We start from the raw sequence: 16,226 nt of genomic DNA, 5'->3' as shown, positions 1-16,226 counted from the left end.
GAGAAAAGTTTCACTGGTCTGGTTTCGGAAGCTTATATCTTTTGATCTACAAGGAATTTGAGATGATTCAAAAACGAAAGTTGTAGCTCTTCGTATCTAGTCTCCAGAAAGGTAAAGAAATCACAATTTGGACATCAGTAGAGAAAGTTATGGCCAAAATACTAAAGCCTGTCATTACAGTCAAATCCACCGCGGACAGCACTGGTTTTTGTGCGGTCAACGGTGATCCACCGCGGTCAGCGGTGGTTTTTGTGCAGTCAGCAGTGGTGGAAATCCGGGAGATGCACTATAAATACGAGGTTTAGGGTTTTATTTCATATTTTGACCTAGAGAGCTCGGATTTTGGCAATTTTTCAGACACTACGTGGCAGTAGGCCACCCTATGAAATTGTGACTCATGCACTCATTAACATATGTGGCATGGTAAAAATGGAATTTCTGGTGACTGTAGAAGACTTCTCAAATTGGAACCTGACATTTTATGTCATTGACTAAAAACGATCCAAAATGGAAACTCCAGTCCCCCACCCTTGGCAGCCGTTCTCTTATTATTATTTTTTGTTTATACAATAAACCTCTTGAAAAGGGTTTTAAACTCTTTGGTTTCTTAAACCCTTTGCCTCATTTCTACAGTATTATACATAATGGGAAAGAAAGCAGGAAAGTTCAAGAAGAAGGAAAACAACAACGCTCCAAAAAAAAAAGCAAAACGTGATTTTTAAAATGAAGATGATGATATGATGATATGATGAATGATGCTATCGATGCCTGTAAGTTTTTCCCTGCAAAAAAATTGATTTTTGAGTGGAAAAAAGATTATTTTTTTTTGGTTAAACCGAAGTTGAATTTTTTCCAGTTTTTAGTTGTATGGCTGAAAAATTAGAAATAAATGGCAAAGTTAGCAACATATACAAGAAATAAATATGCTAAAAATGGGGTTTTGAGCGAAAAATATACTTTTTGTTTTACCCAGTTGAAGCGTTTTCTGGGGGGTTTTTATAGTTTTTTTAGCTTTATGACTGAAAAATTTAGAAATAAGTACAATGAAGAATGAAACTAATATGATTATCTTTTGAATTGAAGGTTTTATCTCTGCTATAAGTTTGAAGGTCATTTGCGTGCTAGAATTTTCAGCTATACTGCTTTGTTATTAGCAATAGTTGCTAGAAAGAATGAGAATGACATATCTTTAAGCTCAATATTTAATTTTATCGTGCCCAGTTGAAGTGTATTGAGGGTTTTTGATATTTCCAGTTTTAAAGCTCAAAATTTAGCAATTAAATAAATAGATTTGAATAAGAAAATGAAGCAAATTAGAAATAAAAAGAAAGATTATTTGTTTTTGAAACGAGTAAATACATAACTTCCATGAATCACTCTATTCGTAGAAATGCTAGAGATGCTTAATTCTTGATTTCCCATAAGTCTTATTATTCTATCGTCTGTTCTTGGGTCTCAGAAAATACACAAGTTGATAAAGTTTACTTCATGATATTACTCGAAGGCATAATGCTATTATGACATTCCAAGAGATTTATTGACGTACTTCTCATGCATTGCATTCATGTATATTGACCCATGACCAGATGGCGTTATATACCCGTATATATGTATATATATGTATGTATATGGGATATGGGAAAAGGTTACGGCGTTATATATGCACCGCCACCTGATCAGCTGGTATACGTTGATGATTTTGCCCACAGTGGCACCATATGGTGTTATATACGCGTATATATGTAAATATATGTACATGGTATATGGGAAAAAGATTACGGCATTATATACGCACCACCACCTGATCAACTGGTATACGTTGATGATTTTGCCCACAGTGGCTGAGATAATATGATGGGATGCCATCAGAGGCTTGATGATATTATATACGTATAGACCTATGCATTACATTACATTTATACGTATATGCATGAGCTTATAAATATTTCATGATTTACGGAGCAATTCAGATTTAGAGGTTGAGTCCCTTTCTTTACGTTTCTTCCATGTACTTTATGTACTTATTTACATGCCTTACATACTCAGTACATTATTCGTACTGACGTCCTTTTGTTGGGGATGTTGCATTCATGCCTACAGGTATAGATAATCAGTTGATGAGCCCTCATAATAGACGATATTGGTATTCAGCAAAGGATCGGAAAGACTCCACCTCATTCGGAGTGCAGTCGAGTCTATAAGTCATCGTGTCAGAGTTTTTCAACAGATTTACGGGTAGGCCGGTACCCTGTCCCATTTGATATTAGTTAATCTTAGAGGCTTTACAGACAGAGGTTCATTTTGTACAGTACGTCAGAGACTTGAAGGCCCCTATGTATTCGTGTTTTAAGAAAAATAATTCAGGGATACAGTATTTTCCCACTTACAGTTGTATATTATGAGTTGTGGCCATGTTGGCCCATGATAGTTACAAAGAAAATAAAAGAGTTGCAGAGTGGTTCGCTTGGACCAGTGTGGCTTCGAGTGCCAGTCACGCCTCCCAAGATTTGGGGCGTGACAATATGCTTTTAACACTAAGTAGGAAATGAGAGGTCTGTGGGAGTATCCAGAAGAACAAGTAGCAAGTTGCATAAGGCCATGGTAGGTTATTGGTGATTTCAACCCTGTGTTAAATATAGGATAGAATATGAGGAAATCCTGTTTCATGGGATGAAATAGTGGAGTTTAATAATTGTACAGAAGCATGTAGATTGATTGTTCTTCCTAATCAAGGGTGCAGATATTTATGGAATGACAGACATAGTGATCAAAGAATTTACTCTAAGATAGATTAGGCACTCATTAACAATGAATGGCTTGATTCAATGCCTGATTGTAAAGCTATGTTTCTTCCTAAGGCACAAGTGACCATTGTCCAGTGAAGGTAGTGTTGAACAATGAGAGACATAAAGGTAGGAAATCTTTTAAGTTTTGCTATGTATGGACTCAACATCCACAATTCTTGGAGCAGGTTGGGAGGGGTTGGAATATAGAGATTGATAGCTGAAAAATGCTAAGAGTGGTTAGAAAATTGAAATTATTAAAGAAGATTCTGAGAGGCTTTAATAAGAACTTCTTCAAGAATATTGAGGATGAAGCCAAGGAGGATAGGAAAGCTTTATTGCAAGTTCAGAAGCAGATACAACTTAGACCAACAGATCCAAACTTACAACAAGAAGAAAATTAGAAGTATCAAAAGTTCAGGCATTCATCTTACATAGCCGAGGTCTACTTGCAACAAAAAAGTAAAGCTACATGGATAAAGTTGGGGGATGACAACACAAGATACTTTTATTCAGTAATCAAACACAAAAGGCTCCAACAAGCAATTACTAAATTGAAGGATGAACAGGATACCTAAAAGACAGATCTAGACAATATAGCTTAAATATGTGTCACATATTATGAAGACATGCTGGGAAACAAAGCAAGCAGTAGATCCAAAGCAGCTGAAGCATTCATAAAGAATGGTCATGTTTTAACAACTGAACAAAAGGTAGATGTAATGAAACTTTTTGAAAGGAAGGGGGTGAAAGCTACTATGTTTCAAATTGACAGTAATAAGAACCCAAGCCCTGATGATTATGGCAATGGCTTCTTTAAGTCGGCTTGGCCTATTATAGGGGAAGAGATTACAGATGCAGTTCTGGAGTTGTTCAATAATGGAAAGTTGTTGAAACAATTAAATGCAACTAGTATTGCTTTGATTCCTAAACTAAGCAATCCAAAGTATGCTATCCAATTTAGGCCTATATCCTGTTGCAATGTATTGTACAAGTGCATTTCAAAATTGTTGTAGCAGACTAAAAATGGGTGTTCAACTTCTGGTAACAGATAATCAATCTGCTTTTATACCTGGTAGATCTATGCTCCACAATATACTTATATGCCATGATATACTAAGGCACTATAACAGAAAGACTACTCATAGGTGTCTTATGAAGATAGACCTGAGGAAAGGTTATGAAATGGTAAATTGGGAATTCTTATAGAATGTTCTGATTCATTATGGCTTTCCAACCAAGTTCACAAAATTGGTTATGACATATGTAATTTCTACCAAGTTCTCAATTAATATAAATGGTGAAAAGTCGTAGTTTCTTTGAGGGTAAAAGGGGTCTCAGACAAGGTGATCCCATCTTACCCTTACTATTTGTTCTTGTAATGGAATATTTGTCCAAAACATTGGGCAGTATGAGTTCCCTACCAGATTTTAAATTTCATCCTATGTACAAGCAATTGAAGTTGACACATCTAGTATTTGTTGATGATCTCATGGTGTTCTGCAAGGGAGAAACATGCTCAGTAAATAGAGTCCTAGAGGCTTTAGCACATTTCAGTAGTGTATCAGGACTGGTGGCTAATATGGACAAATCTAGCATGTTTATGGCAGACATTGATGATCATATGAAGGAAAGTCTTTTAAGCAACATTGGTTTCTCCCTAGGTACTTTTCCTATAAGGTATCTAGGTTTACCACTATTGCCTATGAATTGGAATAAGTTAGACTGTTATCAACTTGTTGAGAAGATAACAAATAAAATCAAATTCAGCTATGCTAAGCAGTTTGTCTTATGCAGGGAGGCTTCAGGTGGTTAATGCAGAGCTATTCTCAATTCATAGCTTCTGGGGAGCAGTCTTTGTTTTACCTCAGAGTCTTTGTTTTACAAGAAGTGCAGAGAGTGCATGTGGGGTGGCTCAGATGAGAAGAAGAAGTTTTACCTTATTGCGTAGGAGAAAGTGTGTCTGCCTAAGAAGTTTGGTAGTCTCAACATTAATAGTTGTAGGGAATGGAATAAAGCTTCTATTGGGAAGTTACTGTGGCAGCTTATTATGAAAAAGGATTCCTTATAGGTCAAATGGATCCATGAGATCTATATGAAGTCTAATATTAATATTTGGACTCATAAGGTTTAACATGAGTGTAGTTGGTATTAGAGAAAACTAAGTTCTCTTATGGAAGAGATGAGGAATCGGGAACTAGGGTGACACTTACAAGCTGAGTGTCATGGGAATTACTCAATCACATGGAGTTATTTAGCTATTAAAGGTCATCAGAGGAGATGTCCAACAACTGATCTTCACTGGAATGCAATATCCCAAAGCATAAGATCATCATGTGGTTAGCTACTTAAGGAAGAATACTCGCTAAGGCTAGACTGAGTTCTCTTCACATTCAGGTGGATGAAGATAAATGTGTGTTATGTAATGATCAGGTAGTGGAAACTAATCAACACGTGTTTGAAGAGTGTCCTTGGTCCAAAGCTGTTCAAGAGGAACTAATGCACTAGGCAGGAATTCAAATGCAACCGTGAGATGCACAAAAGGTTCTGTACATAATCAAAAGAAAGAATTGGCAGCTGGTAAATAAGGAAGTTATTGTTGCATTATGGGCAGCAATAATATATCATATTTGGAAGGCTAGGAACTGGAAAACTTTTAGGATTACAATTGTAAATATTGAGAGTATAATAATACATATTAAGAAAGAGCTAGTAGATAGGATTGGCTTGTTTAGACAAACTAAGAAAAGTCAGAGATATAGTGTACTGATATAAAGGTTGATGTGTAACTAGTGATTTTCTAAGGCCTGATCTGAAGCTCCCCAGATAAGGAGTTTTGGGGTCTAGGTGCTTACTAGGTGTACTCTTATTGTTTGTTACCAATGGTAATTCACAGTGTTACTAAAAAACAATGTGTATGGTTGGATGGATGTGGTTCATTTACCCTCAATCATTTCGAATCTTATCATTTCGAATTTTGTCATTACCTCAAAAAGTTATGTTATTATAGAGTGTAGGCTTTTTGTAATCTAATAGGTAGTTTGGTATGCCGACTAAATCATCTCGGGATTATAGTTCTGAGATTATAATTCATAGACTAATTTGTCCCACTTAGGAGGTGGGATAAAATAATACCAAGTTTAATGGGATAAGGTGTGATAAAATGAGATATTCACCAACTCTTAAACTTAGTAGACTAATCAAAAGATTTCTCAAACTTAGTAGTTTCTTGATTTCTCATGGTACATCTTAAAAAAAATCGTTTTGTGCCTTACACAAGTGACACTAGTTGTGTGATGCCTCTTTTTTGTCTCACAATTTTGTAGTCCCAGATTTTTGTGGACCCAAGTATATAAGATAAGGGTCCACAAATGTGTGAGATAAAAAGAGGTCTCACACAACTAATGTCAGCTGTATGAGACACACCATAAAATTACCCGTACATCTTATGTAATGAAGTTGAGATAAACTCAAAATTTCAACAGGGAGAAATATAGTGTTAAAGTAATCTCAATTTGAATTACATTAAATACGTATATATCGCATTTTTTTTATCGAGAAATAAAGCTAAAACTTGATGTACAATATATTTTAATTTTATCTTTCGCGTAAATTCATACTTTTGTTTCATATTTATCCTTAATACTAGCAAAACTCCTAGAGCCTGTTTGGATGGGCTTAAAAGCTGGTCAAACCAACTTTTAAGCTATTTTTAACTTGTGGAGGTGTTTGGCAACCAAAAAAAGAGCTTAAAAAAAGTTTAAATCGGCTTAAGAAAAGCTATAACTAATAAGTTGGGTAAACCCAACTTTTTCTAAATTGGCTTAAAAGCTATATTGCTTTGACCAAGTATATTATATTCTTATCCCTTATAATTTTTCTTAATTCTGAAATTACCCCTCAATAGAAAACCTAAAATATGCTATTTTTTTCTTTTCTCCGTTCTGTTGCAGTAGCCTTGCTTTCTTGTTCCTTTCTTCGTAACTTTCCTCTCTTTTCCTTTTATTCCTTTCTTTACCGTTTCATTATTATTTTCCCCTCTTTTTTTTTTTTTTGCCTTTCTTTCTTTTCCAGTGGTGCTCCCTCCCCATCACAATCTTTTTAATAAAACATCACGAGTCAAATTTCAGAGGCAATTGACTCAAGAAAAAGATTTGAAAGTTAGAAACATCTAAATATATTTCATTTATATGTTCATTGGCCATAGTGGTAAACTAGTTAAATTATTATGATATGCCATTGACCAAGTGGTTATTTTAGTCAAATTATGATTATATGTTATTTAAATAAATAATTTATATATATTAAAAATAATTTTATCAAATCTTTGAGAACTTAACAAGAACTAGACATGAATTAATTTGTATAGGAATCAATTTAGCATTAAAAACTTGTAATAATAAGCTTATTTTTAGTGTTATCAACTTTAAGGACATTTTAGTTATTTTAAAGAAAATATGCTTAACAGCACTTGTTTACCAAACACTTTCACAACTTGTTTTAAGTTTCAGCACTTTTATCCAAACACATAACTGCTTATTTATAAAATAAGCTCCAGCACTTAAAAGTGCTTTTAAGCACATATACTTAAAAGCCATTTTTTTTAAGCCAATTCAAACGGGCTCCTATTTGGACTCTAAAGAGAAGTATTATGACGCGTAATTTTGAATCATAGTCGAAAGAATAAATGTAGAATTGTTTAAAATTATTTTGGCATAGGAAATCCACCAACTCTTATGCTGAAACTTCGTTAAGTCAAGGACAAGTAGGTAACAATTTGTTAACTACAAGAAAAAAATAATGAAAATATATTGGAAGGTAAATTAAATTGTTGTAATATATAATAAACGGGTAAATTTGAAAAAAAATCCAAGAAAAAAGAAAAGAATTTAATCATTTTCTGGTTGCACTTAAAAAGATGTTATGTTTCTTCTTTTAAGCAGCTTGTTTTATTATTGTCGTTGTTATTGCCCGATTTAGCTCGCGGAGCAGATCAGGTAAGGAGATAAGGCTACAAAGTTTACGTTTTTGCCCTAGAATATAAAATTGGACTGGGGGTAAACCTGGCTTTTACCCAAATCTTACAGTTCGTCAGTCGATTCCAGTTACTCCATTTCTTCCAGTTCCGTGCCGCTTCCGACGTGGTTCCCACCGGCGTCCGTGTTCGTTTTCTCCGGCCACTTCTTCGAGCCAAGGTCTTCTTTTTATCCTAGGCTGTGTAGATATTTGAAGCTTAATTTGTTAATTTCGCTGGTTTAAGTGTCCAGTGGGCTCTGCTCGCTATTGCTGTATGCCTCAATCCCGAAGTAGTTCGTTTAGCTGTGTAATTTCTCTATATTTATTCAGCTATGCCTCAATCCCAAACTAGTTCGTTTAGCTATATATTTTCTGTATATCTATTCCGCTCTATCGGGCCCATTTCATGTGCTGTGCTGTGCTGATTATATGGGATAATTTTTCTATTCTGATATCTGATTTATTTTACTGTGGTTTGCGGAACTTCAAAGATTGGTGTATTACTTGAGACGCCTGAAATCGTGTACTGAGCCAGTGAGTAAATTCATGGCATTAATGTGTTATTTACTTTAGGAACTAAATAGTAGTAATAATAATAATAATAATAATAATTTAACATTAATTTTGGTAGTTCTTTCTCAAAATAAGCTACACTTTTGTCTCAATAACAAGTCCCACATGTTATAAGCTATCTAACATGGACTCGATTATGGGTACATTTTACGGGAATTTAATCATGAAATAGGCTAGTTTTATGCTGGATGCCAGTTTCCCGCAGCACTCCTAGTTTTTTCGGGTTTGGGACATGCAATAGCAAGCTCACACATGGTCAGTGAGAATCATACAGCTGATCACCTGATCCCAACTTGTTTGGGATTGAGGCTTAGTTGTTATTGTATATGGGTACATTAGTTTTTTTTTTCCCACACTATTTTTAATTATTTTGAAAAATCTTCACGAGGTACTTGTTCGATATGGATATATCTAGGCAAAAGAAGGATCCTTGTAACATAGGGTATAATTGCTATTCACAGAGTATTTGCTGAATTGAATTCTGCTGTCAGCTTGTAATATTGTTTTTATTGGTGAGAAGTGCTAATAGAAATTCTCTTACCGACTGCACTATGTGTTCGAGTATCATCCGTTATTTTACCACTTTAATGAAAATCTAAGTGGTTCAGAACCTTCATGACACTTTTAGATTCTTTTAATTTTGTTTTTAGTTTTGTGTTTTTGCCTTCGTATCCTTATGCTTTCCTTTTTTCTCTGCAACATTGGATGTTTTATACAGCTTGCAGTGATTGTGCATTATTGGCTGCATATAGCATGTGAAGATGGTGTTATCATCCGTAATCCGACATTTCTAGAATTGGAAAATGCCTGAGATAACAAGCATAGCGAAAGAAATATCTGAAAATAGGACAGATTCATCTCAGGATGATATTGGCACTGTTGAGGAAATGCCTGAGGACGCAATCTTATCACGACAAACATCGGTGAACCTCGTCCCTTTCATTGGCCAGATATTTGTATCACAGGATGCTGCATATGAATTTTACTGTAGCTTTGCAAAGCAAAGTGGCTTCTCAATCAGACGTCATCGTACTCGGGGGAAGGATGGCATTGGTAGGGGGATTACAAGAAGAGATTTTACGTGCCATCGCGGTGGCTATCCACAACTAAAGCCTTCAGAAGATGGCAAGCTGCAAAGGAATCGAAAATCATCACGTTGTGGATGTCAGGCGTTCATGAGAATTGTTAAAAGAGCAGATTTTAATGTCCCTGAATGGCGGATCACAGGTTTCAGCAATGTTCATAACCATGAACTCTTAAAGTCAACTGAGGTGCAGCTTCTTCCTGCCTACTGCACCATGTCTCCTGATGACAAGAGTCGCATTTGCATGTTTGCGAAAGCTGGGATGTCAGTTCGGCAAATGCTAAGGTTGACGGAGCTAGAGAAGGGAGTTAAGTTGGGTTGCTTACCCTTCACAGAGGTTGATGTCAGAAACTTGCTGCTATCTTTTAGAAATGTGGAGCAAGACAATGACCCTATTGACCTCCTCAAAATGTGCAAGGAGATGAAAGACAAAGACCCTAACTTCAAATACGACTATAAAATAGATTGTAATAACAGGTTGGAGCATATTGCCTGGTCTTATGCTTCATCAATGAGGTTGTATGAGGCTTTTGGTGATTCCATAGTATTTGACACTACTCACCGCTTGGATGCCTATGATATGCTTCTTGGTATATGGATCGGAGTGGATAACCATGGAACGCATTGTTTCTTTGGCTGTGTACTCCTTCGGGATGAAAATTTGCAGTCTTTCTCCTGGGCATTGAAGGTACGAAGCCATGCAATCATGTCACTATACCATTATACCAATCCCATCTATAAAGTATTAAATTTTTGTTAAACCCACTTAATTTGCCAGTACCCAAAAAGCTTCAAGTGTTTGAAATGCATATTCATGTGCCTAACAACAGGAGTCTGCGGAGTGACCAGAAAATACTGATGAAACTAGTGCAAAAAAGTGGAGTTCACTCCTTGCTGTTATTTACTACTTCATATGTTAAAAAAGGAAAAATGAATTATCCTTCAGTTCAGATGTTAAGGAGCTACTTCACATAACTGGGCAAACTAGTGGCAAAGGAAATGATTAAACTAATTGTTGCAATTAGTGTGAAAGCATATTATCTAAGAAGTTCATCAGATTAGAGTCTAAACTTGAGTTATATTAAGAGAGTGGTTTCGACTGTAGCCAAAAACTAAAAATCATAAAAAGACAAGAGAGTATGTTGCAAGCTAGTTGGAAGATCTCTTGCTTAACAACATTAATGACTATTTGTCAGCTTGCACTTTAATATTTGTGTGGCTTTGCCTTATCGTAGTGATGATTCTTCACCTTCGTTTTGTGATCTTTCTTTGGATTTCCTCTTTTCTGTTTAATGCTTGATAACTCATTTCTTTATATCTTTTTACCAATCTTCCCCCTTCTTATCTTTACCTGTATATATATTTGTTACGGGCATCAGGTCAAACCATCTCAGGTCCATTCTGGTATCATAAGCAACTAGCTTAGCAACAACTGCAGATATCTTAAATGCATCTTTCAATCCATAGCTTGCAACTCCCTTGGTTCCATATGCTAATATGAAATCTTTTTTGTTTTACTTCGTTTCTCCAAAATTGGTGATAGACATTCTTGGGCTTCATGAATGGCAAGGCTTCAGGAACCATTTTGACTGATCAGAATTTGTGGCTCAAAGAAGCAATTGCTACTGAAATACCAAGGGCAAAACATGCATTTTGCATTTGGCATATAATTTCGAGGTTTTCAGATTGGTTTTCGACATTTCTCGGATCCCAATATGATAATTGGAAGGTTGAGTTCCATCGCCTCTACAAGTTACATTCTATAGAGGAATATGAAGTGGGATGGAATGAGATGGTCGAAACCTACAAGCTGGATGAAAATAAACACATTGTCAGTCTATATGCTTTACGTTCATACTGGGCGCTGCCTTTTTTGAGATCTTACTTCTTTGCTGGAATGACAAGTACATTTCAGTCAGAAACAATAAATACTTATATCCAGAGGATTTTGAGCGTGCAATCTGTACTTGATAATTTTGTGGAGCAGGTGTGAGATTCTCACTTACCTATTGTTTCTTAGACAGTTTAATTATTTGCTAATTTGATTCTTCTCCAATTTTTTTACTGACAACTGCACATATGCAGATTGCTCGGGTTGTAGGTGCTAAAGATCAAGCAGGAGGAACACATAAGGTACAGAGAAACGTTCAAAAGATTCCCCTGAAAACAGGTTCACCGATAGAGTCGCATGCTGCAACTGTTCTTACACCGTATGCCTTCTCAAAACTACAAGAGGAGCTTGTTCTGGCACCACAATATGCGTCGCTGATGGTAGATGATAGTTACTTCATCGTGAGACACCATACAGAAATGGATGGTGGTTATAAAGTACTCTGGGTTCCGCATGAAGAGTTCATTAGCTGTAGCTGCCATAATTTTGAGTTTACTGGTATTCTCTGTAGGCATGTGCTACGTGTGCTCTCAACAAACAACTGTTTTCACATTCCGGACCAATATCTGCCCATGCGCTGGCGTGAATGTTCCTCCTCTTTGGCTAAGCCCGCCATCTTTAGTTTACCAAGTGATAATACAGGAAAAATTCAGTTATTGCATTCTATGATTTCTACACTGATTACCGAATCAGTTGAAACCGAAGAACGCCTCAATGTTGTTTGTGAAGAAGTTTCTACGGTTTTATCTCGCATTAAGGGGTTCCCGACAACATCCAATGGGGGTAATACTATAGCGTATGAGAGCCCATCAGACTCACTGATTCTCGCAGAGGTTGAAGATTCTGACGGTATTGGTCAAAGCTTCGCTTGTAATCCTCACGAGTATATAAATTTGGAAAAGTTGAAAGAGAGAGGATCAAGAGATGGACTGGATCTTTACAGGAAGAGGAGGCATCTTTCCGTCTTATGTTGTGGGCAGTATGGCCATGATGCAAGTGATTGTCCAATGATGGAAGGTGAAGATTTGAATGCAGATAGACTTCGCTTTTTATAGTAAAGGTTGCGAAATGGGCTAGCACTTTGAGGAAATAGGAAATGTGAACCAACCTCTCTGTTCATAAGCTGACAATTCCCCCCTGTCAATGCAAATCTTTTACACCCTTAAACTTTTGTTATCCAGGAAATCGACTCTAACATGGTTGGAATACACTTTCTAACCAACAGTCTTCTCTGTAACAAATGGAGGACCTTCTTTCAGTGACCAATGAAGGACGCGTTCTTATTTCTGTCCTACCAACCCCAACTCCTAAAAGAAGGAAGAAAAAAGGAGCATTTAAGATGTACCGCTATGATTCTCACGCATCACGCCTCAATGGGGAAAACAGAGAAACGAGGTTAGATGATATAATATTGGGTTTTATTTGAAATGCGACTGCTGCATGATACACGACTCTTTCCTCTCTTTTGGTTTTTTCCCCTTCGTACTCTGACCATGACATTCTGCGTCTGTTTCTAGAAGTGTTCTATGGTACAAGTTGACTAATGTTAAACATAGGTCTACATTCCACTGGTTTGAGTTCTATTCTAAGCATATCAAGTGTAGGTTTTGATTAAATACTTGTATTTGTTTCAAACAGCAGTTACAAGACTACCTATAGGATGTGATACAAAATGGTTAGACTGGTATTTGAGATTCCATTAATCTGATAAGGAAACATTCTAGTCATTTTGACCTTCATCAGCCAAGGAAACTTTGCTTAGTCTGCTGGGCAATGTCTTAAGATCGTTCATGTTCCTAACCTTTCTGGCTCTTCCTCGGCGACTGCTTGAACCAAATATTGCTCTATGTGCCAATGCTTTGCCCAACAGCCTGTACTCGGCCCTGGCAACCTCGCTGTGATCCTGCTGCCTTGTCTCGCCATCATCACACTGCTCTTGGCAGCTGCTGCTGTTGTAGGTTTCAGAAACTTCACAGATTGCTTTGTCAGTGGCCATTATATTACAACACAAAAGGAGGACTAGGGTGGTGGTGTGAAGGAAATCAAGAAGTGGGTGAACTTTTATATGTGACCCTTCTGGCTTAGTGGGAATAAATTTTAGTAGAAGACTTGGGGACAAAAGACATGAATGGGGATGGTTAAGTTGGGTCGTTGGTGGTGGCATGAAAAGGTAAAGTTGGAGGAGTTTTGAAGCAAAGTTTCATATAGCCGAAAGGTTACTCCTTACGCAAATCCTTTTTCACCTATCCATGCATTCATCAATGTCTCTTGCTTAAGAAGGAATAATACATGACACTTGGTAATCCTTTAATTCTGGCAGTCTTCATTAGTTTTACTGTATCTTCATTAATGAGTGGCTGTAATTCTATCAAGCGAGCTACTACTTGTATATCATATAGACCGGCACCTAAAGAAATGCATTGGCATTTCTAGTAGTTGAAAGAAAACTTATACCAACGAATGGCGTGCTTCTAGAGGTTTTTGCGAGTGACCAAAAAGCTATATGAAGCAAGATAAAACTCGTGTTATACTTATAATTGCTTCTTCTGATATAATTATTGGTCCGCAGTGCTTTCACCGACTTGTTATAAAAAACCAAGTGAGAGAGGCGCTCCTTGTTTTACTTTTGTTTCCTCTAATAAAAAAATTTGGACGGTCTATGAGAATTATGTCGTCTAATTTGAAACTTTATGGTTCAAATTCGTGATTCATCTACAACTCATTTCATTTACCAGGTTCAAAATCAACTATTCGTACTTATTTTGTGAAATTTTTAACACACCATATCCGAGCCAAACCTATTGGCTATTGGATCCAGATGAATTCATGTACATATAATTCAAAGATATTGGATTCAGATGAATTTATATATATAACTCTCTATATGTCCCTGATTGAGGCGTAATTGTTGTTGCTGGATGAGAATTATATCACAGCCTAGGGGTATACATAGGCCGGGTTGGTTCGGAATTTTTCAATTACCAAACCAAACCAATTGTCTCGGATTTTTAAATTTATAAACCAAACTAAACCAATAAAAGTCGAGTTCTTCAATCACGATTTTTCTCGGATTTCGGTTTTCTTGGGTTTTTCGGGTCTTTTTCAGACAAAATCTTCATAGCATAAAATTTATAAGTTGTGCGCTAATATTTCTTAGGTCCTAGTAAGATAAAACTATATAAAATGTTACCCAATAAAATAATACAAAATAATGTGAGATGAGCCATGATTATACTAAAATACTCAACAAATCGCATAAGATAAATATTGCTAATTAAAAAACTATAATAAAAATAAACATAATCTAAAAGTACTAAGTCATGTTAAATTAAGTACGACTAATAAGTACTAAATATTAATTATATGACTAAATAATATTAAAAGTGAGTTATACGTTTTCACTATCTAAATCAATGCAAAACTAAAAAAGTAAATATCCAATACTATTGTCATTTCTAGTATTGAATTTAATTTTTTTTGTTAGCACTAGTATTGATTTGACTTTACTTTGGGCTTTATTGAGTTACTAACTTTTAAGTAAAAATTGTACGGGGGCCACTATTTAGTCGCCCCTATTTAACTTATACCCATTTTTTTTAAACTTTTAACTTGTACCCACTTTTTAAATAACTTCAGCCCCTTTTCTCCTCCTACTTGCTTTGCAACTCTCTCGAATCATATACAGGAGAATCTCAGCTAAGAACCTTAGGACGTTCTTCCCATGCAGTGATACTATATAAATGAACACTTTCTTCCTGGTCTTTCAATACCAATCTCCTTTTACTAGTTTTTTTTTGTTTAACTGGACTCTAACACCCACAGAAAACAACAAGGATCTGCACAATCTCCTGAATACTTTAGAACATAGAATCTGGCACTTTAAATTTTTTAACCTCTTTTTTCTCCTCTATTTAGCTTCATCTGACCATGAATAACCACAATGTCCAAGTTTGTTCTTACTGCTATAAAGTTGTAGTATTAACATGCCTTGTCATTGTAGTCCTAAAGAAAATAGAGTGGCTCGATCTCCTGTCATTGTATTCAAAGATACTATAATAATTTGTGTGTGCAAAAAAAATCTCAAAATTAGTTACTCATATGTCTTTTACAAGACAAATCACATGAAGAACCCTACTTGTTTACTTCTTTCAACCTTTTCAAGTTTGCTGGATATTTCTGGAATCCGAGATCATCTGTATTTCAGGTGAATGTACTTGCAACATCAAAGTTGATCAACCGCAAAACACCAAAACAATAGTGATTCCCTCAGACTTCAGCTCTAGAGCTAAAGTTCGTCAGTTACAAAACAAAAACTTCAGCTCTAGAGCTGAAGTTCGCCAGTTACAAAAACAAAAACTTCAGCTCTAGAGCTGAAGTTCGCCAGTTACAAAAACAAAAACTTCAGCTCTAGAGCTGAAGTTCGACAGTTACAAACAAAAACTTCAGCTCTTCGACAGTTACAAAACAAAAACTTCAGCTCTAGAGCTGAAGTTTGCCAGTTACAAATAAAAACTTCAGCTCTAGAGCTGAAGTTCGACAGTTACAAAACAAAAATTCAGCTCTAGAACTGAACTTCAGGCCCGGCTACTAGAATGCTGAAGTTTTGCGTGATTGTCTTTGCTACTTCAGCCTCGTATGCTGAAGTTATGTGAAAAGGCGGGTATGCTTGCAATTGTTTTTGCAAAGTGGGCACAAGTTAAAACGTGACACAAAAAGCGGGTATAGATGCAAATGCCCTAACTTTTAAGGGCTACAAAATATATTTGACCATTCAAAAGTTCTAAGTCCAAGAATGAAATAATACATTAAAATAGAGAACTATTAAAGAGTTTAAGTCATATTTATAAATTACATTACAATAAATATTTTTATGTATAAA

At 35.9% G+C, this 16,226-nt stretch overlaps 1 protein-coding gene across 2 annotated transcripts; it reads left to right on the top strand.

Annotated features, from left to right (window-relative positions):
* The first annotated feature begins 7,730 nt into the window (after positions 1-7,730).
* LOC104236986 (protein FAR1-RELATED SEQUENCE 11-like) lies at positions 7,731-13,738 on the top strand. Of its 2 annotated transcripts, XR_713540.2 has the most exons (5): positions 7,731-7,978; positions 9,091-10,144; positions 11,000-11,443; positions 11,542-12,742; positions 12,986-13,738. XR_713540.2 is itself a non-coding variant. In XM_009791042.2 (4 exons), exons 2-4 carry the CDS (start codon positions 9,176-9,178, stop codon positions 12,400-12,402), a joined length of 2,274 nt encoding a protein of 757 aa, XP_009789344.1. In that variant the 5' UTR covers positions 7,731-7,978; positions 9,091-9,175; the 3' UTR covers positions 12,403-13,738. The 2 variants fall into 2 exon arrangements, 1 of the variants encoding a protein (XP_009789344.1); XM_009791042.2 differs by having other exon boundaries at positions 11,542-13,738.
* The last annotated feature ends 2,488 nt before the right edge of the window (positions 13,739-16,226 follow it).

Source organism: Nicotiana sylvestris, chromosome 9, assembly GCF_000393655.2.
Source record: "Nicotiana sylvestris chromosome 9, ASM39365v2, whole genome shotgun sequence".
Taxonomy (NCBI): Eukaryota; Viridiplantae; Streptophyta; class Magnoliopsida; order Solanales; family Solanaceae; genus Nicotiana; species Nicotiana sylvestris.
The sequence above is the reverse complement of the archived record's forward strand: the minus strand, read 5'-3'. Positions and strand labels throughout refer to the sequence as shown.

Coding starts and splice junctions, on each gene's coding strand:
- LOC104236986 (XM_009791042.2), top strand. CDS start 9,176: ATGCCTGAGATAACAAGCATAGCGAAAGAAATATCTGAAAATAGGACA. Junction 10,145..10,999: donor CTTTCTCCTGGGCATTGAAG/GTACGAAGCCAT, acceptor AATTGGTGATAG/ACATTCTTGGGCTTCATGAA. Junction 11,444..11,541: donor TTGATAATTTTGTGGAGCAG/GTGTGAGATTCT, acceptor GCACATATGCAG/ATTGCTCGGGTTGTAGGTGC.